Source organism: Lycium barbarum, chromosome 5, assembly GCF_019175385.1.
Source record: "Lycium barbarum isolate Lr01 chromosome 5, ASM1917538v2, whole genome shotgun sequence".
Lineage (NCBI taxonomy): Eukaryota > Viridiplantae > Streptophyta > Magnoliopsida > Solanales > Solanaceae > Lycium > Lycium barbarum.
In genome coordinates, this window is record NC_083341.1 from 14,451,647 (window position 1) to 14,478,208 (window position 26,562).

The 26,562-nt window shown below is 37.8% G+C and overlaps 2 protein-coding genes across 4 annotated transcripts; both read right to left on the bottom strand.

Annotated features, from left to right (window-relative positions):
* Positions 1–356: 356 nt before the first annotated feature.
* LOC132640533 (ADP-ribosylation factor-like protein 2) lies at positions 357–20,366 on the bottom strand. 3 transcript variants are annotated; one of them, XM_060357145.1, is made up of 6 exons: positions 20,178–20,366; positions 14,578–14,661; positions 14,370–14,480; positions 4,940–5,102; positions 1,025–1,105; positions 357–655 (listed from the first exon to the last, which is right to left on the bottom strand). In XM_060357145.1, the coding sequence occupies exons 2-6, from the start codon at positions 14,640–14,642 to the stop codon at positions 518–520; spliced, it is 558 nt and encodes a 185-aa protein (XP_060213128.1). In that variant the 5' UTR covers positions 14,643–14,661; positions 20,178–20,366; the 3' UTR covers positions 357–517. The 3 variants fall into 3 exon arrangements, with proteins under 3 accessions (XP_060213128.1, XP_060213129.1, XP_060213130.1); XM_060357146.1 differs by lacking the exon at positions 20,178–20,366 and adding an exon at positions 19,218–19,372; XM_060357147.1 differs by lacking the exon at positions 20,178–20,366 and adding an exon at positions 17,476–17,659.
* Positions 20,367–22,534: 2,168 nt separating this feature from the next.
* LOC132640534 (WEB family protein At3g02930, chloroplastic-like) lies at positions 22,535–26,490 on the bottom strand. Its single transcript, XM_060357148.1, has 2 exons — positions 23,373–26,490; positions 22,535–23,084 (listed from the first exon to the last, which is right to left on the bottom strand). Exons 1-2 carry the CDS (start codon positions 24,732–24,734, stop codon positions 22,668–22,670), a joined length of 1,779 nt encoding a protein of 592 aa, XP_060213131.1. The 5' UTR covers positions 24,735–26,490; the 3' UTR covers positions 22,535–22,667.
* Between the last annotated feature and the right edge of the window lie 72 nt (positions 26,491–26,562).

The window sequence follows — 26,562 nt, forward strand, 5'->3', positions numbered from 1 at the left end:
CTAGATAATGCGTTAGGTTGTAATATGGGATCGTACACGACATACATGAAGGGATATTTGTTTTATATTTATTATCAGTTCAATATTTTTATACAAACATGCAACTACTTACTTAGAGAAATTAGCTTCAACACACATTTGATGCTTATCAACTACTTTTAATCAGCTAATCCAAGTGAGCCCTTAATCATCTGATGTTTGAAACGCTTTTGCTCAACTAATCCGTATTTACACTGAATAAGCCCACAAGTCTTTTTTACTGCTTATACCATATGATTAAGCTTCATGCACAGACTTTGACACTAGATGTTAGCAGTAACATTTGTACATAAATGGTCTTTTGAGCAGTGCACAGGTGAGCAGCAACTAGGGAAATGCTCCTTAATGAATATTTGATCTTTATATCTTAATGACTATTTGATCTTTATATCCACTAAAAATATACTCCAAATGGTATTACACTACAGTGTGTAAAAAGGTCATCTTGCAGGAATCAAAATCTTAATGTAAATTTCACTTAATCAAGCATATAGATTCGTGAAGCAACGTCTTGTACCAGCCAATCAAATCCCTCAAGTAGACCTTCCCCGGTGTATGCGCTACATCCCACGATTCTCCAGTGCCGGCTATTGTCCATAGCCTCCAGATTAAGCACCTGAATCAGAAGAAAGAAATAATTTCCCCTCTCTGTGGATGTCAACTTTATGAACAATTGGCCACATACAACAGCAAAAAGAAAGAGACAAGAATCTGCAGAAAAAAGTTGCTACTTTGAAAACTGCTAGATGAAGATTTTCTCCTGATCTTAGTATTTCGGTTTTCTTATTTGGATTTTCAGAGTTCTCAAAGTGTAGAAATCACATTACTGATGCAATCATACTACGCCATAGAACAGCTCTTGCTTGACCCCCAACATAACTGTTAAGGGTATCATAGGAAGAATCCTTACTAGCTCCAAGTGTAAAAACTTCACCTAAATGTTCATTCAACACAGTTTAAGGTATATAATAAGAAGCATTCTTACTTTGGCTATTTCATCTGGAGAAAGAGCTCCTTGTATGTCCTGCTTATTTGCAAAAATCAATAATGATGCTCCTGATAGCCTCTGCCAAGGAGAAAAGAATTGTGAAGGACACAGAACATATATAACATTTAAGTAAAAATCACTTCCAATGGTAAATTTCAACTTTGTCGATTCCTTCTTTCTCATTCTGTTTGTCACTAGTGATACCAAGGCTCACCAGAAATGCTCAAGTGTTGGAGCCCGTGATGCATTTGAAACAGGCATTCTTCTAAGACCATGCTAAATAGGAACAAGCAATTTGAACATCTCCATCCCCTATGTCTTACATCATGAGCTATGTATTATATATAGCATTTTATTTTAGGGGGATGGATTTTATTTTAACAAGGGCAGGGGCACATGTTGCCTGGACATCATACATCGCGTCTCCACTATAAAAGAGGAACACAACTCGATCCCCTAAGACATGAAGAAACAAGAGCCATCTGTCCCGCTAAAGCAAGATGCTGCATTTAATACATAGCTCATGACGCAAAGCAATGTTGGGATCCAAATATCTCATTAGGTAAAAGGACCATCGGAGAAGTGCAAATTAAATGGTTGTGGTAAGAACCAAAATCAGAAATCTGTAGGTCTTACAAGTTGAGAATGTGTAATGATCCAACTATTTAAATTCGGAAATTAAACTAATTAAATCGAACTAATAATTTCGGGGCAGTTTTCTGGGGTTTATATTAAGCGAAACTGAACTCTGTTACAAATAAAGCTACTAATATGGAATGAAAATAAACTGCGCTAAGAAATCTCCATTGATGAACTTGAACTCGTAACAGAAGAAGAGAAAAGGAGAATTTAGGGATTGAAGAAGAAGGAGACGAGAAGAGAGGGAGAAAGAGGATTAAAGGAGGTGAGAAAATACTCAATTGATCGATATCCTTGTTGCTCCTTCAAGCGTCTAGTTATAGGATTCTCACGCAATCACAGCCCTTAACCTTCATTAACTCAGACTTAATCTCGTGCGCCCACGTGTTATAATTCTATTCGTCGCTTTTTTATACTTCACTATGCCAATATATCCAGGTCATTACATTCCCTGCCGCTTCAAATAATCCTTGACCTCAAGGATGATCTTGAAATTCTGGAATTTGAAAACAATCTCATCCCCTTGTTGAATAACACCCTCGCCCTCAAGGTGTTGACCTGAAGAGGAAGCCACCAGGATCGAATGAGAATTGATGTGAAAGACCAACAAATGGAACATTAATGCCTCCGGGATCAAATGGAAACTTGTTACCCACAAGAATATACGTGAAACCAACAAGGAGAAGACGTAAGAATGCTATATATATATATCATCTATAGTCTCTGTTCTTTGAAAATTATGAGCAGCTTCTTCTATTTGTAGCCTCTGCTCCTTTGGGACTATACCTCCAGCGACACATGATCTGGATTTGGCCTTACATAGATAACTTTCCTCTGCAATGATTAGTTCAAGCACTTTATTGAAACTCAACAAAGGGGTAGTGGCAGTTGAGGAATGAAAATTGTCATAAGCAATTAGACAGTAATATGCCCGAGAAAGACTACCACCAGGGTCATATGAAAATTGGGAAAACTCCACCTTCATCAGTTCTTCCTCAACAATTTCGACAAAGATGAAATCTGAAGGAATCATGCCAATTTCGAATTTGTCACTGATGAAGCATTTACAACACAAATCAAAAGCTTCATGTGTTTGACTATGGCATCTCACCCTTGAGCAACTAGCTATACATGAATTGCAATGGCACCAAGAAGCTGAATCTTCAAATTTTACCCGATAACTGTGCCACTTATTTTCCATAACATGCCAAGCCTTCCTGCTTGCAGCTAAGTAATAATACTCAAATTCTGAATCTACAAACTTCACCTAATGCTCAAACCACTTCTCTTCCAACTTTTGCCGAATCTTTTCAATCTCACTGTTGTTGGACTGGATATCACCCGAATAATCAGAAAATACACTCACAGAATCATGACACCATAACCCTCTGGTATAACAAGAGATTACCATTTCGCAGAAAACAAGAATTTTGTGAGGTACTTTTTTAAACAACTTGACTGCATAGTTCATCTCTTTATTGTCATAGTAAACACCAAGCAGCGGATTACTAGAGATGCTAGTAAGCACATTTGAACCAGGATCAAAAGGAAATTTCAAAAAGTGTTCGCCAAGTTGAGCACGTAGAAGTTGATTATCTCTGGTTATATCTTGTAACAAGGAGAATGGATAATATCTGTTCCATCCGAAAGCTTTGCTCCATTCCTTAACGGTTATCTCAACAGGAAGGTCCACCTTTTGTTGATATGAATCACCCAAGTAAAAGCACTTCTTCAAGAAGGATCTTCCTGGATCAAACTGAATTTGATATCGAAGACCTCGAGTTTCAGGTGTTGTAGCAATCAAGTTACTCAATTTCATAGCAAGGAGACAACACTCCTCTTCATTAATGCTAAGCATAGACCAACAAAAGTTGTCTAGTTGCTTATGTAGAAAGTGTAGTGCAAGTTTCTCCACCAACAGAAAAATAAGACGAACATCCTTCGAGCTTAATTTGCTTCTATATGTTGGACTCCAAGAGGGAATAGGGAAGAATAATGTCATATATCCAGTGAAGATGCATGTGTGCTGGTGTAAAATATCGATATGTTGCATTTTCTTGGAATGCAACCCAACAGCTTGGTTCTCTAGGCCAATCATTTCAGGTGCCGCACTCCACTGTTCACGAAGCCCCACAACATGTTGATTAGCGCCGTCACTTTCTTCAAATACAACATGATGGAACTGGTCCACTTTGCTTGAAGCATACTTGTCCAACCTCGAAACAAAATCTGCGGCAATTGGCTCCATACAATCTAACATATCAAAAGGCGTAATATTCAGCAACATAGTCCTGGACATATTAGAGACATCCACACCATCGATTAGGCTCCCCGTTAACCAGGTATCTATAGATCTAAACAAGCCATCCCCTGCTTTGACAACTACCGGCAGTCCACGAACAAGGAACTTATAAATTGGATGCGTGGTCTCAACAATCAGCGCACAAGTTATGTGCAAAAATAAGGGTTTCACTAACCTCGGAATTTGAGGAATCGTGTTCGCTCCCTTTTCAAAGTGACCTCCTGGGTCAAAAGTGAAATACAAACCATACCCCATTGTTCTTACGCATCGATTTTTCACGAACATATGCAATACTTGGCCAGCAGATAAGACAATAAGCCCAGACCAATTGCCACTCCGCGAACCACCCTCTATTAGATCAATCTCGACATTGGATTTATACCACAAATATATATATGCACCTGCTTCAATCGTTACAATAATAGCAATAATAGCTGAGAGGATCCTAAGGCTCAGATTAAATTGGCAGTTATGCTCCAGCCAGGCCCATATAACAAACCCAGCTGGAAGCAGTTGGCTTCAGCTAATTTTTGGAATAATTCTTTCCCTCCTAAAAAATTCTCTCTCTACTTTCTATCTTCTTCTTCCTAAATTCTTACCCCAAATTCTTCTTGCATTCTTGCAGGTTATCAATCTAGAATCTCCATTGTAGTCAGTTCAAGTTCACAATTTTAATAGTACTTAGATTGTAACCATTCCACTAATCAATAAAATTCACAGTTGTGTTCACTATTACAGTTTTCAATTTCACTTTCATAAGTCATAACAGAATGTAACTATATAAAAACAAGAAAACTTTAAACGAGTTGGCACCCTTTACTTGGTGCAACTCGTAGACAGTGGTTCGTCGAAGAGAAAAAGGGATAATTGGATTAGTAAACCACCCGAAAAATCCATATGTTTTTGGAGTTTTAGTTTTGCAGAGTAGATGAGTTTCAGCAACAGAAAAGAGAACCAAATATGATATATACCTCTTCCTTCAGAAGATTATGTAGCTCGTATCTACAGTCATCTAGCCTTCTCAGATCAGAACTATCCACAACCCACACCAAGCCATCAGTTTGCTCAAAGTAGTTTCTCCAATAAGACCGTATTGTTTTCTGCCCCCCGACATCCCATATATTGAGGGTATACCTGCAGAGTCCCAGATTAACTCAGTGCTATCAGAAACGAAAAGTGCAGAAAATCTCTAAGGTCCGTTGGAGCGTTAAGCGCAATTCAATGAAGAAAGGCGCAAATGGAGAAAAAACACAAATATGTATGTGTAGTCCAAGAAATAACAGATATATGGACAAAGAAATTGAAAAAGAATTACGATAAAGTGAAATGTCCATTGTTTAGTGTCGCCTCTTTAGGATTACGCTCATCGGCAAGGAAAAGTATGACTTAGATGCGACTACTAAGCAGAGCGCCCACTAAGTGAGGCGAAGTGCTCAACACGTTTTGCGTCTCGCTTCAGGGCTTAAGTATGCTTTAAGCGTGCCTTTGAAAACACTCATTAACTTATGAAATTTCAAAAAGACAATCTCATTTCCAACTAGGACCAGTCACAAGAAATTTAAGCTACTAAAATGATCTAAACACATCTGATAGTAATCTCAAAGACATACAAGTTACGTAACTTTGTTTAGTTCGCCAAAGTTCATCCAACCTACTTGTCTGGACTCTGGACTTCACTGATGAAGCCCAGAAGTTTTATGTCTGGCATCATAAATCCGAGACTCCACCAACTACTTAAAACATAACCAAAACAAAGCTAAATAAAAAAAGGAGGATTCATATAGCTGATCCCAACTGATTTGGGATTAAAACATAGTCGATTGATTGATGGTATAAACCAAGGGGCCCTAGAAGATCAATAAAAAGGTAAAAACAACTAGAGTACCTTTTTCTTTTTTTGATTGGTAAAGGGTATTTTGTATTGATAAGCAGCAAAACTGCTGGCAAGAATTTACAGAGGAAAGCCTCTTTACAAGTTGTGTAATGAACTCAAAAAGTCAACCATGGCTTCTGCATCATTAGCTATTGCCATGTTGCACCAAAAAAACAGAAAAGAAATGCATCTGTGCTTCAAACTAATTACAGATTCCTTTCTGCTATGAAACGTTCTCGAGTTTCTTTCCTTCCAAATACACCACCAGATGGCGGCAGGCAGTGTGTTCCAAGCTCTTGGTTTGCCTTTGCCCAGTCCTTTCACATGCCAGCATTGCAGAAGCTTGAGTGTAGTCTTAGGCATCACCCAACTGACCCCCAAAATATTTAAGAGAAGATACCACATTTGTGAGGTGTAGGGGCAATGTAAGAAAAGGTGATTGACACTCTCCCCTTCCTTCTCACACAATAGACATCTGCTGCAGATTGTAATCCCTCTTTTCTGAAGATTGTCATGAGTTAAAACTGCCCCGTGTGCCACCAGCCACAAAAAGCAATCGACCTTCAAAGGTGCCTTATTTCTCCAGATGATTCTCCAAGGCCAGTTAGGAATGTTGTTTGATGATCTCATCAAGTTCTGGTAACAGATTCTACCCTCGAATTTCCCCTTTCCATCTCTTTTCCGTATTAAATTATTAGCTTTTGACTGGACCAGGCTTTGGCCATGTAGCTGAAGCAATAGGGAGGACACACTGTCAAACTCCCAGTCATTCATATTGCGTCTAAAAGTGAGGTTCCAGCCATGCTCTGACCAGTAATCCGAGACAGTGGCATCGAGATGTTGTGCTAAGTTGAATAGTACTAGAAATTGCCCTTTTAATGGAGAGTGCCCGAGCCAAATATCCGACCAGAACTTTATCTTTCTACCAATTCCAACTTGAATAGAAAGAGTGCCAATGTACTCTGATGTGTCGCCATATACCAGAGAAGTTTTTTTTTTTTTTCTTTTTCCGTAAGCTCTTTAATGCTTCTTCTATATTTGGTTCTGAACAACGCACCATTAAACAATTCCATGTGAGGGTTCAAACTGACAGTGAACACTAACTAAAAACAATGCTGCGATGGTGGTCGAGTGGGAAGTTCTTTAGATTAATTAGCAGTGGGGATTCATGGTTCACCTTAACAGAAAGCAGTAAAAGATTCACAAGCAGCATCAGAATAGACAAGGACAATCTCCGTTGGGTTTGCGAAGCACTGAAACAGGCTTCTTTGCAGAGAGGTAACAAATGCAGAAGATGGGGAAGGAAAGTACAGGCATATTCCTTCAGGGCGATACAAAATTTCAACAGCTACGGACGTTTCGTGAGAATCGAAACTATTCTAGGGGACAAAAGGGCTTCAGTCATCATTCCGGAAAGCAGTTACAATAAAGGCTGGGATGGAATAGCAGGGAGGATTCAAAGATTCTTAGGTCCACATGTGGATCCAAGATTCCACTTAGCAGATGTACAGGCCAAGTCATTCATGGAGGCTGCTAGAATCCAAAAATGGCCAAACACTGACAGCACTGAAACAGGGCAAGCCAGCAGTGAGGATTTTCTCTCCAGATGTCTTGTAGGCGAATTTAATGATGCATTTAATACAAGTCCTAATGCAGAGACAATACAAAAGTGGTTCGTGGGCAGGTGGCAAGTCACAGCAGGGCTAAAAATCACTCCCATTAATCACAATCAATTTCTATTTGAGCTTCCATCCAGGCTAGAGGCAAGCAGGGTCAAAGCAGGGAACTGGTTCTGGAAAGGCAGAAGGCTAACCCTTGAATGGTGGTCACCGGTGGCCGGTTCAAAGTTAACATCAAAGAGGGCAGAGCAAAAATGGGTCAAGGTTTTCGGCATCCCACTTCATGCATGGTCATTAGAAACCTTCAAATTCATCGGAGATAAATGTGGAGGTTATGTCGGAATCGATGAGGATACCAAACACAGAACCCACCTTCTATGGGCTCGAATCTGTGTGGGGAAGAACAAGGAGGAAATTCCGAGGTCCATTGAGTTGCTTAAAGAGGGTTGGGTCTTTGAAATTTCGATCATGGAGGACTTGCACACCTCCATCAGACTCGCCGGAAAAAACCCTAGCAATGACATAAGAAAGGTGATGGAGAAAGCTGACACATTGAACCTCATATCAAGCAAGGAAGTACAACAAAACAGCTTTAATTTGAAAAGTGACAGAGGGCTTTGTCCAACAGATACAAGGGAGAAGGACGCAGAGTTTTATCCAACAGATAAAAGGGAGATAGTGGCAGAAGCCAGCTGTTCAACATGTAATGGGCCAAACCACACTCATGGCAATTTGGGCTTGGAAGCTGACAAGGAGTTTTATAAACCAGGCCCAAATAACAAGAATTTTAAGAAGGGAAGAGCAAGGACTTTAAGAGAGGCCAAACTTTTTAATATTAAAACCATCTGGCAAGTTAAGGAGCCCAGCCCATCAAATAGATTCAATGCTCTATCCAATTATATAGACTCCAGCGACTTTGATAGTCCTATGCAAAACCCCCCATTAAATCCTGTAGAGCAGAGAAAAGAAGAAGGACAATCAGATGCCGATGATGAAAGAATCCCTCAAGAGAGAATACACAGACCACTGCGACAACATCTACCAAGTAAAGATATTGTTCCTTTCTCTTGCTCAGATGCAGAATTTTCTTCTCAAATAATAAGGGAAGCACTACCATTAACATGGTGTGAAGGTGGTCCCAGGTCTCAGGTGATTGACAATCCAACTGTCATTGAAACTTCAAAATGGACAAAACTCACAATGGCCAAGGCTTGCAAAGCATTTGGAGTTAATGCTGCAGGATTTGAACATGATCTCTTAGGCTTAATTTTAAGGATGGAACAAAGAAGGCAGGAACAAATCCTTGAACAGGAACTAAACCAGCAGAGGCCAGGGAAGGAGAAGAAAAACAGAGGAGAAGGGGAGAGGAAAAGATTAATTTGTGGGATTAATTATGACAAAAAGGAACAACAAAATAGTGGGAACAGGGGTAGGCAGTGCAAATCTCTGTCTGGATGAATTTAAAAATCCTAAGTTGGAATGTAAGGGGGTTGAATGAGGATGCGAAGAGGAACACTATAAAATCCCTCATTCAAAAGTGGAAGGTCGACTTGGTCTGTTTGCAAGAAACAAAAATCCAAGGCATCAATAGCAATATAGTTCAGCAGCTATGGGGTAATAGATGGGCTGATTGGGTGGAACTTGAAGCAATCGGCACAAAGGGGGGTATGATAGTGATCTGGGATAAAAGGAGATGGGTGAAAGTAGACTCACATCAGGGCTGCTTCACAATTACTTGCATGCTTGAGAGTACAATTGAGAACTTCAGGTGGTGCTTCACTGGCATCTATGGGCCACATACAAATCCGGAAAGAGAGGAGATGTGGGATGAACTAGCAGGGATAAGGGGATTATGGGAGAACCAGTGGGTCCTAGGGGGTGACTTTAATGTCTGCAGATTTGAAAGTGAAAGATTCAATTGCACGAGGAGATCAAGAGCAATGGAGACATTCTCAGATACAATTCAAGACCTTGAGATCATTGATTTTCCATTACAGGGTGCCCAATATACTTGGTCCAGAGGAGACAACAATCAACAAGCAGCCAGAATCGATAGATTCCTCATCTCACCAGAATGGAGTGATTCTTTCAAAGATGTGAGACAGATCGCAATGCCCAAGGTGATCTCAGACCATAAACCAATTTTGCTGGAAAGTGGGGACTGGGATGCTACTCCCTCCTATTTTAAATTTGAAAACATGTGGCTGGAAGTAGATGGCTTTCTAGATAAATTGAAGACTTGGTGGCAGAGCTACAATTTGAATGGAAGGCCAGACTTCATTCTTATGCAAAAATTGAAGAGCCTAAAGAAGGATATCACTAATTGGAACAAGGAAGAATTCGGGAAGTTGGAGATTAGGAAAGGCAGAGCACTAGATGAGCTGATGTTACTTGAACAGAACACAGAGGGCAGGCAATTGAGTGTGGCTGAGGCTAGTCAAATGACAAATTTGAAAGTCGAGATACAGCAGCTGGCCAAAATAGAGGAGATCTCATGGAGGCAGAAGTCCAGATGTCTTTGGCTCAAGGAAGGTGACAGAAACACTAAATATTTTCAAAGGATTGCTAACTCAAACAGGAGGTCCAACAGCATAGACAAACTACTGGTGGACAATGTCATTATTGAAGATAAGGAGACAATTAAAAGGAAGACACTGGAATTCTTTGAAAGACTGTATACTGAACAGGAAAACTGGAGGCCAGCTGCCAACTTTGATGGAATTGCATCCATCAATACAGAAGAAAGCAACACTCTAGAAGCAGCCTTTGAAGAAGAGGAAGTATTAGCAGCAATCAAGTCTAGTGCTCCTGATAAAGCGCCAGGACCTGATGGTTACACTATGGCTTTCTACCAGTGCTCTTGGGAATTTATTAAGGCAGATTTGCTAGCAGCTATGCAGTATTACCACCAACATTGCTGGATGGTTAAGTCCTGCAATGCCTCATTCATAGCACTTATTCCCAAGAGGAAAGGGGCAATGGAGCTCAAGGACTATAGGCCAATTAGTTTGATTGGGAGCACATACAAAATCATAGCAAAGGTTCTTGCAGAGAGGCTGAAAAGAGTGATGGGAAAACTAGTTTCAAACCAACAGAATGCTTTCACAAAAGGAAGGCAGATCACAGATGCCTCACTCATAGCAAATGAGGTGCTTGATTGGCGATTGAAACAAAGGAGAGCTGGACTATTATGCAAATTAGATGTGGAGAAAGCTTTTGATCAATTGAATTGGTCTTACCTCATAGCTATACTCAGGCAGATGGGGTTTGGTGATAGGTGGATAAAATGGATTCAATTCAACATCACTACTGTGAAGTATTCAGTCCTAATCAATAGGAGTCCAGTAGGTTTCTTCTCCCCACACAGAGGCCTAAGACAAGGTGATCCCCTATCACCTTTTCTGTTCATTCTAGCTATGGAAGGGCTAAGCAAAATGCTGGATAAAGCTAAGGAATTGCAGTGGCTGAGAGGTTTTGATATAGGAAGGAACAGAGCAGTTAACATTTCACATCTACTTTATGCAGATGACACTTTGATTTTTTGTGAGGCTGACAAAGAACAGGTCCGGTATCTAAATCTCACATTGCTCATCTTTGAAGCAGTCTCAGGGCTTCACATTAACATGCTCAAAAGTGTAATCTACCCTGTTAATGAGGTGCTGAACATTGAAGAACTGGCAAGCATATTAGGGTGTAGTACTGGAACTTTTCCTACCACATACTTGGGTTTACCACTAGGTGCTAAATTCAAGGCAGAGGGCATTTGGAGTGGAGTCATAGAAAAGTTTGAAAAGAGGCTTGCTTCTTGGCAGATGCAATACCTTTCAATGGGTGGCAGACTAACATTAATCAATAGTGTGCTTGATAGCATACCAACCTATAGTATGTCACTCCATCCTATCACCAGTAAGGCTTTGGAACAGCTGGACAAAATTAGAAGGAACTTTCTATGGGAAGGGAACAACACCACTCACAAATTTCATTTGGTCAAGTGGGATAAAGTCTTGCTGCCAAAGGATCTGGGAGGCCTGGGCATCAAAGACCTTGCACTACACAATAAATGTTTACTAATGAAGTGGCTATGGAGATACACACGAGAGGATCAGTGCCTATGGAAGGATGTCATTATTGCCAAACATGGAGCCTTGAACCACTGGTGTTCAAAAGTCTCAAATGAACCTTATGGGGTTGGTTGCTGGAAGAGCATAAGCAAACTATGGGATGTGTTCTCTCAGCACAAACATCTGGTAGTAGGGAATGGCCAGCACATCAGTTTTTGGAGAGATAAGTGGTTGGGCAACACCCCTCTTAAGGTTTCATACCCCAACATTTTTCAGATAGCCAATGAACCAGATGCTACAATTCACCAACACAGAGATGGAAACACATGGAACCTCAACATAAGAAGGAACATTCAGGACTGGGAGATGGAAGAACTGATCAACCTTTTAGCAGCACTTCATAATGCCACAATCAACAACCTGGTGCCAGACCAACTAAAATGGGGGAATAGAAGAAAGGGGGAATTTTCAGTTAAGGTTGCATATAAACTCCTTGGCCCTCAGAATGCAATCACAGCTCATTGGCCTTGGAAGCTTATTTGGAAAGTCAAATTACCTCCTAAAATTAGTTGTTTCAGCTGGACAGCACTACATGAAGCATGCTTGACCCAAGATAACCTAGCCAGAAGGAATTTTCATCTGGCAAATAGGTGCTATATGTGTTTGAAGGTAGCAGAATCACACAACCACCTTTTCATACATTGTCCAGTGGCAACAGAGTTATGGAATATGTTTATTACAATTTTTGGACTCAATTGGATCATGCCACAGAGTATCAGGGATGTCTTTGAAAGCTGGAGTTACTGGAAAGTTGATAGCACCATCAAGAGAATCTGGAAGATGATACCTGCTGCTATTTTTTGGAGCATCTGGAATGAAAGGAATAGGAGATGCTTTGATGGAATATCAACTTCATTCCAATCTTTAAAAGCTAAATGCCTTATGTTTTTGTATAGTTGGGTTTACTTGTCCCCAATAGATTCCCCTGTTACCTTTATGAACTTTATCAACTCCTTAGCTCTTAACTAGACATGTACTGGAGATGATAAGTTCCTTTTGCTACTCTACTTCTGTAACTACTATGCATCTACTTGATGCCAGCAATGAAATTACTTACTTTATCAAAAAAAAAAGATGGTAGTTTGGTAGTCCAGGGATTAAGGAGACCGTATTTTGCACTAATAACATTCCTCCATAGTGCTTCTTCCTCTTGACTAAACCTCCAGAGCCACTTTTGCATTAAGCTGATGTTCTGATGTTTCAGATTTTTTATCCCGAGGCCCCCAACTTTCCTGTCTTGGGAAACGACCTCCCATTTCACCAGATGAAAAGCTTTATGTTCCATGTTACCTTCCCACAAAAAAATCCCTTCGAATTTTATCCAGTCTTTTAGCTACATCAGCTGGTAAAGGAAACAAGGACATAGTGTAGGTGGGTAATGAGTCGAGCACGCTATTGATCAAAACAACTCTGCCTCCCAAAGAAAGATACTTCCCTTTCCAGCTAGACAATTTCTCTTCACAGCGTTCTACTATATCATTCCATATTGTTACAGCTTTTGCTTTGGATCCAAGGGGTAGGCCTAGATATGTAGCTGGAAAGACTCCAACTTTACAGCCAATGATGTCTGCAACTTCCTGGATGCTGGGTATTTCATTGACCAGATAAATAACACTCCTTGTGGAGTTTATATGGAGACCGGACACTGCTTCGAAGAGCAAACGAATCAGTTTTAGATGATAAATTTGCTCCCTTTCTGGTTCGCAAAAGATTAAAGAATCATCGGCATATAGAAGATGAGTGATTTCCAGCTCCCCCTGATTTCTGATACAGGGGTTAAAACCCTTAATCGACCAGTGTTGTCCAGCTGTTACAAGCATCCTGCTCAAGCCTTCCATAACCAAAGTGAATAAGAAGGGGGACAGAGGGTCGCCCTGTCTTAGGCCCTTTTGAGTGGCGAAGAAACCCTTAGGAGAGCCATTTATGATGATGGATAATTTTACTGTTGAAATACAGTAGGATATCCATTTTATCCATTTTCCTCCAAACCCCATCAACTTTAGCATGTCTTAGAGGAAATCCCAATGCACATTGTCGAAAGCTTTCTCGATGTCTAGCTTACATAAGATTCCCAACTTCCTTTGCTTCACTCTGGAGTCTATACATTCATTCGCAATTAGTGCGGCATCCACTATTTGTCTACCCCTTACGAACGCCATTTGAGAAGTCGACACTAGTTTATCCATCACAATTATAAGCCTGTTGGCCAGTAGTTTAGACAGCACCTTGTAGAAACTACCAATTAGGCTTATTGGTCTAAAATCTTTCAATTCCTTTGTTCCGTTCTTCTTGGAAATTAGAGCAATATAGGATGCGTTCAAACTTTTCTCAAATCTTTCTTGAGTGTGAAAAAAGTTGACTCTTGCAATGAGATCAGACTTTACAGTGTTCCAACATTTTTTGTAAAATTCCATAGTGAAACCATCCGGGCCGGGAGCCTTGTCCCCGTTACAGTCTGTAATTACCCCCAAAATTTCTTCTTCATGAAAAGGCCTTTGCAACCACTGATTCTCTTCTGCTGAAATGGATGGCATGTATTCTTGAGCCCAGGAAGGTCTCCAGCTCTCTGACGAAGTGTAGTATCTTTAAATGACTCAAATCTTATGGAATAAAATAATCTAAATATTCAGATAACCACATAACCGTTGCCTGACAAAGTACATCTTCGACGTGCAGGTTACAGTTAACTGAGTAATATCAACAAACAAGAACCAACATATTACTGGAGCAGGACAGCGGCATGCAAATCTGAGAAACAAAATAGAGAAAGGAAACAGAGAAACCATACTTCTGATACGTGATGGTTTTGATGTTGAAGCCAAGAGTCGGACTGATGACACTCGTGTCTTCCCCATTTATTTTTAGAACAATCGTTGTCTTACCAGAGTTGTCAAGACCCCTATAGAATAAACAGAATTAACCGAATAGTAAATAAACACTCTATGTCTGCAAAAATCTCACATGCCCCGTGTTAGTGTGTTAGCTTGTAGACTTACACCATAAGGATGCGCATTTCCTTTTCCTTTCGCTTGATCTTTCGAATAATGCTGAGAAGTCCCATTGCGTCCGCTCCTAGTTTCCTGGGAAAAGTTTGATATTCATTAATAGAAGTTGACAGTAGCATGCAAAAAATACAACCAAGTAATATGTCAGTGTGATGTCCAACAATATGTTTTGGCTCATGATAAATACATAACAGAAACAAACGACTATATCTGACAGTAAAGTCTATTATTTTCATTTTTTGTCTTTCATAAATATTAAATGAGGTAGATTTGTTTTCCTTCTCAGAATCAATCCAAATGTACAATATTTAAAACCAGCAACCCAAAAGGATCAAGAAGCTGCAAACAGTTAACTGCAACAAACATCGTTCCTCTCCTCCCCATGTAAAAGGAAGTTACAAACAGTTAACAGTAATCACCATCAGCCTTTTTTGATGATTTATCTGGATTTTTCGTGTTCCACATTTTCTTACATTTTGATGGATATAAAATTGTTAAATTAAACAAACAATTCTTTCAATTTTCTGGGTTTTTGTGCTCTCCATTGTCATGTCTGCAAGTCGAGTAAGAATCTCTAGTTATGATCGCTCAGTGTCGGATGTGGCTTTACATCTAGGTTTCAGTCAAAAGGTGCAAGAAACACGCTAAAACAGGGTCTTAACATATCTTAAAATCATGCAGTTACTACTTCATAAACAGGTTCAAATAAAAGCGAACTTTAAACATGATCTAATATCCACAACAGAACGTTTGTTAAAGATCTCTAAGCCATGAAATCCCAAAGAATAATGGTTTCATAGAACATGATTCCTAAACAAACTTTTCATAGAATATTAGAATCATCCAAATATGTGCTTTTCACATGGACACCTCCATTTCTATCTGAAGTCATAAAATGAATGATTTATAAGTCATGGTAATACCCTACGGCATGCTTTTACAAGTAACAGTAAAAGATGAACTCAAGTCAAAATTCCTCAACATAACTTCATAAATGTATATTGCTTAAAGGTCTCAAAAAAATAAGCAACTTTAAACTTCTTAATCAGTACCTGTATAACTTATGAAAACATGTCATGGTAAAGCATCTTATACAAATTCCTCTCATGTGGTAACAAGTTGAGCTGGGAGGGACTAAAAACTTACCTTAAGTTCCTTCATCCTTTTTAATTATAAGGATGTAAAAGAGATCTAATTTAAGCTTAAATCTATCAGAAGATTAACATGGTTTCAGTATTCCTCCAATATAACAGAAGATCCTTACAGATATATTTGTCAAATTAGCTAGAGAATGAGGCAACAGAATATCATTTCTGAACCGAAACTCGTAATAAGCATATTTACATTTTTTATTTTTTTTTTACCAAAATTGAAGGTATAACATTCTTATCATCCTACATAGTAAGAATTACCAAACCTATAGACATTGTCTGTAGTTATGATTGCTCAGTGTGGGATATGGCTTTACACTTAGGTTTCAGTCAAAAAGAGCAAGAAGCAAGTTATCTTAAATCATGCAGTTACTACTTCATAAACAAGTCCAAATAAAAGCGAACCTTAAACTTGATCTTCTAATATCTAGAAACAGAACACTGTTAAGGATCTCTAAGACATAAAACCCTAAAGAATAATGGTTTCCTAGACAAATTTTTTCATAGAATCATTCAAACATATATAGTCAATAAGTATTAAGTAATACTATTATCACGTTTTTATGAATCCAAACACAAGACGTAGCTAGATGAACTCTATGTTATAGCCAAAGCCATTGCTTCCAGCAATATCTATGGAGTCAACAGCTGGAGCGGACAATGCCAAATCCTCAATTTCATCTTGTCTAAGATGCTCCATTGCGTCATGAACTGCAAGTTAAGCTAGGCTCTATCCTGTTAACGGTGTCGAACAAAATTCAATGTTATATATAAGTGGATAAGATAGATATAGGGTGTGTTCGGTATGGATTTTCCAATTTTCTCATGTTCGGTTTGTCAAATTTTTTAAAAACGTTTTCTTTGCGAAAATAAGTTCCTTAAAAATAAGGAAAATGACTTCCCTAATGGAAATAGGGAAAACAAGTCCCCACCGTCTCCTCCCCACCCTTGAACTCACCTCATCTTCATCCCCACCCCACCCCACCACCCACAACCCACCAACCCCACTCACCCAAACCCACCTCCACCCCCACGGCCCCACCTCCACCACCCCCACTCACCCAACCCCACCACACCCCTACCACCCACCCAGACCCACAACCCCACACCTACCCCATATAGTATTTGTTTAGATTATATACAAATCCCTTTAGGATAATAATTTCTGCTTACATACTGAACACACGAAAATAAGTAAGAAACCCACCGAAAACATTTTTCCTTCCTAGCGAACACACCCATAACCAAAACTCTGCCTAAATCATCAATACAAGTCCATTTTCATTTTCTTTTTTGATGACATGGGAACCCGCAGCCGCTACCCTCCGGCTGCGCACAGGGTAAATCCAGCTCCTGTACAATAGCTTGCAAACCACACGGGAGAGATAATCGCACTAGGCAAGCCCCGTGCGACGAGCTGGACCCAGAAGGTAAATCCCCTGTTGTCGTAGACAGGGGGTTGAACTTGAGACCTCCATTATGAAAACCTCATGCTCAACCAATTGAGCCACCCTTACGGGTAATACAAGTCCATTTTTTATTAGCAACTAAATCCTAATTTTAGGCATAAACAAGAGAATCCTTAGGGATTGACACTTGAATCGTAATAGCATAAAATATCAACAAAGGCATGCTGAACATCTATAGTCATGGTAACATCAACAAATTAAACTGACAACAAAAATATGAACACATTTCAAAATTTCAGAACTGAAAAAGAAAAAGAAAAATCACTGACCTATTTTTCGAATACTTAGTATATGAAAGTGTTTAATCGTTCTTCTTTATCAACAAAATTGGCACTACACACCTTTTGCTCCAATTCCGAATTTTTCAGTCAGATTTTCCTTTTTCAATTTTTTTTTTTCAAATTTCTATGGTCAGATTTTGATGAGATGATCAAAATGGTCCTTAATGTATAGGGCTTGGACTATTTCAGTCCTTCGACATATTCTAGTTGGCTGAAATGATACTTAATATATACTCCCTCCGCTCCATAATAAGTGGTGTTTCAGGCATTCTAATTTTTTTCAAAATAAGTGATATTTTAGGATTTCAAGAAGACTTTAAACAGATTCTTTCAAGATTATCCTTATTTAACTAGTCAAGATTCACTAAGAGTCTGTTTGGAAAGCCACCTAGTAATTGGAATTGGTGTAATTACTAGGGTGGTAATTACACAGCCTAGTAATTACACAGCATAGTAATTACAATGAACTATTTGTTTGTCAGAGCGTAATTACAGTGCAATTCTCTCTGTACTGTTTGGTTGGACAAATGTAATTACACAGCTAAGCTAAAAAAAAAAACAGATTAACGTATAAATAAGTTTTACTATATATATATATATACTAGTTATGTGAGGCCCGGGCTTACTCAAGATATAAAAGTAGATATTTTAACTAAAGAAATATAATAATCTATACATAGTTAATGAACTTTTAAGACAAATACATAATTTAACTTGTGCAGCGGATAGAGTTGTTCCTCTCTTAATTAGGGATTAGGGGTTCGAACATGGATATGGAAAAAAATCATTGGAGGAAGCGCTCCCCCCGAATAGGCGCGACACAGTGCGAATTATCTGGATTAATTGGGCTCAAATGCGGATATCGAGCACCAACCAGAAAACCAAAGAACATGAAAAATGAGGTAGGAGGTTCGATAGCTTTTCAAAAGTAGACCTTAAAAAACAAAAAACAAAAAAATTGACTTAAATAAATAAGATTAGGACCTAAAAGTAATTAATTAAAAAGTTTTAAAAAAAATTGGAAATTATTGTGAGGACTACAAAAGCCCCCAGGTTCGATAGCTTTTGAAAAGTAGACTTTAAAAACAAAATATAAAAAATTTGACTTAAATAAATAAGATTAGGACCTAAAAGTAATTAAAAAGTTTTTAAAAAATTGAGAAATTATTGTGAGGACTACAAAAGTCCCCACATTTGCTCTTATATATAATAGTAATATTGTGAGGTATTCAAAATAAGTTCCCCTTTTGTACTCTAGCTTAACCCATTTGACATTTGCACCATCAAGACTCTGTATAGAAGCTAATAATTTAAAATACAAAGAATGCATTCAACCAAAAGCTCACCTCACTGTAATCAATTAAAATTAAATCAAGCTTTCCCCTAATATCATCCAACGTCATATAGCATCGTAAGAACAGTGAGGATCTTGCTAATTTTAGAGCTAAAGAATGTTTGTAGAGCATACCTATGCTAAAAGAAAAAAAGAAAAAGAATGTACATAGGTTGTACTGAGATATCTCATCAACATATTTTTTATCAGATAATAATCTACTTGAGACTAGGCTTAGGTAAATAAATTTTAATATTTTATAAAAATTATTTCTTATATTATTATCAGAAATTAGAGAAAATTTTAGTTCTTGTATTCTATTCTTCAGGAACATGTAGGAGTTAGCTACCAAGAAATCAAATATATGAAACAAAAAAGGGGAAAGAAAAGATCTTACCTGGAGGTTGGAAAGAGATGATATGGCCTTTTGTTTTCCGGATGAAATAATATTTGACCGAAAAAAGATATCTAAAAAGCTAGGCATGTAATAATTATCAGTGTAATTACACCCAATTCTCAACTCCCCTAGAATTGGAGAGTGTAATTACACCCCTCCAATTACACTCAATTTCCTTCTAAGAATGTAATTACTTGGCTTAACAAACATGTCAAACAGTGTATTTACATCCAATTTCAATTATATGGGTGGCTTTCCAAACAGGCCCTAACTATCTTTTCTTTTTTTAGAAAGTAGTAAAACTTAATTAGAAGTAAGTTAGTAAAAATGCTCTTACTTTTTTAGGAGTGATCAATTTCTTAAGGGTGTGCATGAGCTTAAAAAATCACTTATTGGTTCAAAACTTAAAAACTAACAGTGCAAAGTAGATCGATACAAAAAGTTGATCTCTTTATACAGTTAGGGGCAAAAGTCATAGATAGCCCTAAACTTTTCCACATATTCCTCGTGACTATCTAAACCTAAGATTATTCCAATTTAATACCTAAACTACTATGAATTTGTACCACATAAACACCTTTTTGACAATCAGAAAAAAATATAAAGAGTGTAGTCCACTCATGATGATGTGCAAACAGACTAATTAAAAAGTGACATGTGGCATTGGGGTCCAAAAGAATTATTAAGAAATTAATTGTAAGAAAAAAATATTTAAAATCCATTAACTAATTAAGAAAATATTTTAATAATAAAAAACCTACCCACCCCACCCACCAAACCCTTCCCTGCAAGCTGCAACGGAACTTCCATAGCCCACCGTCCCCAAATCTTCTAGCCCTTATTCTTCATTCAACCAATCGGTTTCTCTTCTTTTATCCATCTTGAGAAACCCATTGATACAAGGAGTGGACAGAGGAATAAGATAAAGAGAAGAATAAGAAAACTAGATAAGAATCATACCTGAATCCCTGAGAATATGACTGGACAGAGGAAATAACAAGATTTTTTTTTTAAGGCTTGATTAGATGCCTCTCACGAAGAAGGGGGAAGGAGCGGTGGATGATGGTGGCGACGGTGACGGAGTGGCAGTAGAGTGTGGTAAGGAGATAATACCCAATGAAGAAGAAGACAAAAAAAAAAAAAAAAAAAAAAAAAAAAAAAAGGAAACTTGGGCAAAAAAAAGCTTCTTACGCGCGTGTGAACATTTTGCCATGTGAGCAAAAGTATTTAAATGGTTCAAATTCAAAGTGATTTTGAGGTGGCTATGAGGAATTTATGAACAAGTTTAGGAGTCGCTTATCACTTTTTGGTGTGCATGAGCTTAAAAAAAGGCGTGCATAAGCTTAAAAAATCATTTATTATGAAATGCAGAGTATACAAAGAGTTGACATTTTGGTTCAAAACTTAAAAACTAACTGTGCAAAGTAGATATGTACAAAAAGTTGATCTCTTTATACAGTTAGGGGTCATTTGGTAGCCGGAGCTAATTTATTCATGTATTAAATTATGGATAAGTAATATCATATTTAGTTGCATTCTTTTAGTATGAATAAAATTCAACACATCTAATATGGTGTTTGGTTGCAATTTAAAAATTTGTATAACTAATACATGTATAAGTTATAAAAAAATATATATTTATTATTTAATGCAAGATAGAAGATGGAATAACTAAATTTTACATAAAAATAATACATATATTCCTTCATGACTAATCTCTGCATAATTTTAACCAGCTACCAAATGACCCCTCAATTTTTAGGTTTAGGACAAAAAAGGCCAACCTTTTTGCATAGAGTATTTCAATTAGTTTTTTTTTTTTTTTTTTTTTGCGCGGATTACTCTTCGTTTGGAGTGATCTTTAATTTTTGCCCTTCAAATTGGTGGTTTTAAGTTTTGCCCTTCGCCTAATACCCCGAGGTTATAGATTCGAATTCCAGCTCAGGAAAAAAAAAATCGCAAGGCTGAAATTTGCTAATTCTAGCCATGTGCAAATTCTGCCTTTAAGGCCCAAATTCTGCCGAATTTGCATGGGCAAACTCTGCCTTAAGCTGAAATTCTGCAAAAGTTAAAGACCACCATTTTGAGGACCAAAAATTAAAGACCACCCCAGCGAAGGCAAATTCTGCCTTTAAGGCCCAAATTCTGCCGAATTTGCATGGGTAAATTCTGTCTTAAGCTGAAATTCTCCAAAAGTTAAAACCACCCCAGCTAAGAGTAATCCTGCAAATTGCCTATTTCAGTTTACTGGTATATACAAAACAAGGGCCTATTGAAAATTATTGGATCTTTGTGCACTTACTTACTCATTGCTGATGCAATAATTTCTAATTTCGGATTTGGAGTAAAAGCAACTTTGGCCATTTATTATTACTAAATAAATTTGAATTTAAATGTTGGAATATTTAAATTTGGCTATACCAATTTTTGGGATGAATGAGTTAACCTCAGATGCATTCATATGGTGTCAAATGGCCTGGATAGTAATCCAGTTTTAGCTAGGCTGCTTAACTGAAGAAAAGACTCCAATTTCATTGACTGCGTCGTTTGATGCTACTTGAAATATTTTTGTGGTCAAGTTAGTAATCAAAATTAGAATACTCCCACCAAAAACCTACATCTGTTTGCCACAAGTGTATCAAAAAAGTTTAACTTCAAGTCATATACACCGACAGTATAAAGAATATTTACGCTATCAATACAATTTGACCGCTTATAGCACATTCAGGGGCGAATGAAGCATTATAATTTGAGTTCAATTGAACTTCAAACTTTCGATGCGGTGTACAAATTTATAAGTAAAAATTTACTAAATTTATAATAAATAATAGATATGAACTCATAACTTTAGACATATAGTGATTTAATGCTAAAAAATTGAAAGGTTGAACCCCAAGAGTTTAAATCCTAAATCCGAGCACATTAGCCTTGTTACAAGAGCTACATGTTGTTGTAAATCGATTTAAAGTGATAGTGTAAAACTGATGCACGGTAAATGCAATTGGAGAAACCGGGTAGCAAATTTGTATAGAAGGTGAGCGAGGTTTTCATGTTCCTTTGAAAGTGCTAATTTTATTTTATTTTTGATTTCTCACTCGTTGTCCGATATCCACTTGAGGCCCACTAATCCCGATTCATGTCGGGAAGTCCCACTTTGGGGTAAAGCTGTCCCTACCAAATTATTAAGAATGAAAAGGGCTAAAAATTGGTAATGTGTAGCTTAATTCGAATGAAACTATTATCGTGTACCTGGTGTTGAACGAATGTTCGTGCTTACATCTGATGAAGCTAATACTGAAGAATAAAAGAACAATGAACGAAATAAACACAAATGTCAGGCTGCAATTTCTTGTGTTCTGATAAATGAACCATTTTGTGTACTAGTGTCAAAACTTCAAACACTGAAAATAACTGTACAATTTCAAGTTGTATATACAGAACAAGGGCCTATTAAGTGGATGATTCCCTCTTATGAAAACTCTTCCTCCTTATGAGATCACCAACTCTTCGAAACAACGCTTTTTTCTTCTTCCTACTAGGAGGACTTCTATCACTATCCGAGTCTTCTGTTTTTAGTGGTCCTCCATCATCTGATAAGGCAGATGTGGTCGCTCTCCGATGATGAGATACCTTGATTGCCTCAGCCTTTTCAGGATTCTTATCTTGGATTTTCGCGTCTAAACTTTCTTGTTCTTGTTGCAAATTTAGGTCAATAATATTGAGGCTGGAAGTTTTCTTGACTTGAGGATCCTCATAATGTTCCTTTTCTTGCTCCTTATCCTCGGTTTTGAGTGATGATGAATTGCACAAATATTCTGTTTTTAGTGTTCCTCCATCATCTGAGAAGGCAGATCTTGCTGTATGTGGCTGTATAACAACAAAGCATTTAGTATTGCTTTCTTTATTACGAAAATAAATGACTAACAACAAAAGTGGGAAAATAGTAAATTAAAATCAATAAATATTTGAGTAAGGACGTTATAAAGGGGTAATTTTACGAAGAGATTGCAGTTATAAAGATGCATGTCGTTGTTATAGGTAAAACAATGTTATACAGAGGTAAATCATAACATTAAAGATCTGTTCCGAACAAAACTGGCTTTTATTTTTTAGTCATAAGTGTAAGGATGTTGTTACAGAGAGGTCCATACGTACCTGTTTCGGTGTATGGAGCTCTGCCTTTGATTTTGGTGATTCATTAGTATCAGATATTGAGTCCATAAGTGCCTCAGCCTTTTCGTGATTGTGATCTTGGATTTTCATGTCTCCATTTTCTTGTTCTTGTTGCAAATTCAGCTCACTAATGTTGAGGCTGGAAGTTTTCTTGCCTTGGGGATCCTCTTCTTGCTCCTTATCCTCGGTTTTGAGTGATGATGAAGAGAGCAACCGTTTTAACTCCTCGACATTTTCATGAGCTGCAACTTCATTAATCCTAAGTCGTTCATTCTCTCGAGTAAGAAGACGAATCGATTCCTCCTTTTCAGCTAAGGAATCTTTGAGTTGAATATTTTCATCTCCAGCTAGGCCAGCAGCAGCTATTGCAGCCTTCGCTTCATTTATAGCCTGCTTCAAAATACCCCTCAATTTGTACATTTCTTTCTTTGATGCTTTAAGAGACTCCGTGAGTCTAGCAGCCTCGTGCTGAGCAAGAGCTTTTTCTTCTTCAGCTTCAGCCAAAAGTGACTCATTTTCCTTTTTGGCATCATCCAAAAGCTTTTCATACCGAGCCTCGGTGTTTCTGACCATATGTTTCAATTGTCCTGCCTCATCTTTTACTTGTTCTAGTTCTAATTGAGAAGCACTTAGTTTCTCCTTGGCCTCAAAAGCTTCAGTAGCAACTTCCTTCAACGCTAATGCTAAATCATCTAAGGCCTTTTGGCTCTTAATTTCTGCATCAGTTGCCAATTTAAGTTCATTTCTGAGCAAGAACAATTCATCACTCAATGCCTTAGCCTTTGATGAAGCAAATTTCTCTCTTTCTTGAATCTTAGCCAAATTCGCCTTCGCCAATCCAAGTTCAAACCTGAGGCATCCCAATTCCTTCTCCAAAGCAATCTTTCCGTTTCTATTTTGCTCGGAAGAAGACTCGAGTGATTCAATTTCCTCATGAAGAGAAGATAGCTCAACCTTGGATTCTTCAAGTTCAATCTTAGTTTGCTCAAATGAATCAAATATTTTGGACTCCGATAATCGTCTATTCGCTAATTCAGCTTCTAGTTCATGAACCCTTTTCTTGAAATTGGATAATAAATCCATTGCATGAGCCTCATTCTCTTTTGCATTAGTCAATTCCTCTGTCAATTTCCTTAAACTATCATCTTTCTCTGTTAACTTAATCTGAAACTGTTTTGCTCTCTCAAGCTCAAATTTCAAAGACATAATATTGTTATCTTTAATCTTCAATTCTTCTTGAGTATTAGAATGTAATTCCTTTAAATTCTTTAGCTCTGCTAACAGTTCCCCAGCCTTTAATCCCTGCCTAACCTCCTCCTCAAATTTTCCCATTTGCTCTTGCATATTGATCCAATTCGACAAGCAAAAACAATACAAATTTCTACAAGATAAAAGTCAAGAATGAATTCATATAATTCCCTATACAAAAATGCATCCAAGGTGCGGCCTAAAGTTGAACGAAACGGGATGAAAATTATGGAAAAGGCAAAAAATTCTTCCTATCTGCTTAAGTTTCGGTAAGGTAGAGTTATCCATTATGAGGTACAAGGTACCCGATTAAATAGTCAAAATGTGCGCACAAGCAGGTCAAGATACCACCATTACCCAAAAAAAGTAGTACTATGAACGATGAAAGAAAAAGTTCTATATCTTGGATAAATGGTCAGCCTAGGAGGGATATATTTCAAGAAAATGAAAGGTGTTTGAATCAATCTGTAATCCAGATTTACAAATCCTTCAAAATTACTAAAGATTCAATCTTCATTGTCATGCAAACACTTAAAGAAAAAAGAGACCAGATAAGTCCATGAAACCTTAAAAGGATAGAAAATGAAATGAAAAAACTGTATCCGAGAAAACCTCTGAACTTCTAATCTACAGTATACACACATAACACTAGGAAAAAACATTGACAGCCAATACAAATGACTCAGAAACCATTGTGAGGATTCTTTCTAGATAGCATTTTCGTGTCTACGTGTTGAAATACCTGTAAGAATTTTTAGGGTTATGTGCGTGTGAGAGAACATTCTGGTTGTGTCAATGCCCGAAATTAACGGGTGTTGGTTAGGAAATGTGGTGAGAGATCTTAGACAAACAGAAAAGGGAGGGGACTTAAAAAAACACTACTAAAATTTTGCTGACATTCTATAAGAGATCTATGAGTTTCCCTGAATCTCTCTCTTTTTTTTTTTTTTTTGGCTGCAAAATGGATGTGAGCCTAATGTTTCATTGCATTGTACAAACGTGACATTTGGCAATTTAAAAGTACGTTCTTAGAGCCTGGTTGGATGGGCTTATATGCCTATAAGCTAAAAAAAAATAAGTTGGATAGTCTAATTTATTTTTTTTTGGCTTATAAGCTGCTTTAGATAAGTTAAGTCAAATGGGCCCAATTATTTTTTTGAGCTTATTTTAAGCACAAAATGACTTTAAACTGGCCAGTCAAACACTCAAAAAAGCTGAAAACAGCTTATAAGCAACTTATAAGCCAATCCAAACGGGCTCTTAGTGCGCAGAATTGTTTTCTTTTTATCTTGAAATAGTATTTCTTTCTTGGTTTATATGATACGGATAACTCTTCGATGTAATTTTGCCATGGGTTCAGTCCGGTGGCTAAGAAAACACCTATATCATATCTTCAAGCACCCAAGCTAAAATTTGATTTTATTGTTTTTCAGTCGAGGGAAATGCTTCACCCTTTAAAGATTGGTCTGTCAAAGAGCCCGCAGGCATTCTAAAATTCCTTTAGTTGGCTTGATGTTGAAGTTAGACTCTTTAACTATGAAGGAGAAAGTCGCTTAGACTACAAAATCAAGTCTCGGCTTTGAAGATACAATTGTTCCAAGTTCTTTTTCCCAAAATACAGCAGTTCTCAATATTGACAGTAGCAACCAAATCATATTGGTAACAGGAAGCCAAGAACTATACCATACTGGTAGCAGGAAGACAAGAACTTGCTTCTCTGATTTGCTAAGCGGTTACGAGATAGAGGTTCCGAGAGAAAAAGCAGAAAACATGTAATTGCAGACTTTAGCAAATTCTAAATGCAGGATACACTTCTCTTCTGTTCTAAAATTTAATTCATTTTCACAGTAGCAACAGAAGCAAATATCTCATACGCGCCCCGAAAAGAGGCATCGGAGACAGTAGTCCACAATTTCAATATCAA

Bases quoted from the DNA above. Each gene is read 5' to 3' on its own strand.
- LOC132640533 (XM_060357145.1), bottom strand. From the start codon at position 14,642: ATGGGACTTCTCAGCATTATTCGAAAGATCAAGCGAAAGGAAAAGGAA. The intron at 1,106-4,939 runs GTATATATCATA...TCTCCTTGGCAG, and splicing joins ATAATCTTCTGAAGGAAGAG to AGGCTATCAGGAGCATCATT. The intron at 656-1,024 runs GTAAGAATGCTT...CTTCTGATTCAG, and splicing joins CTCCAGATGAAATAGCCAAA to GTGCTTAATCTGGAGGCTAT.
- LOC132640534 (XM_060357148.1), bottom strand. From the start codon at position 24,734: ATGCAAGAGCAAATGGGAAAATTTGAGGAGGAGGTTAGGCAGGGATTA. The intron at 23,085-23,372 runs GTACGTATGGAC...GTTGTTATACAG, and splicing joins AGCTCCATACACCGAAACAG to CCACATACAGCAAGATCTGC.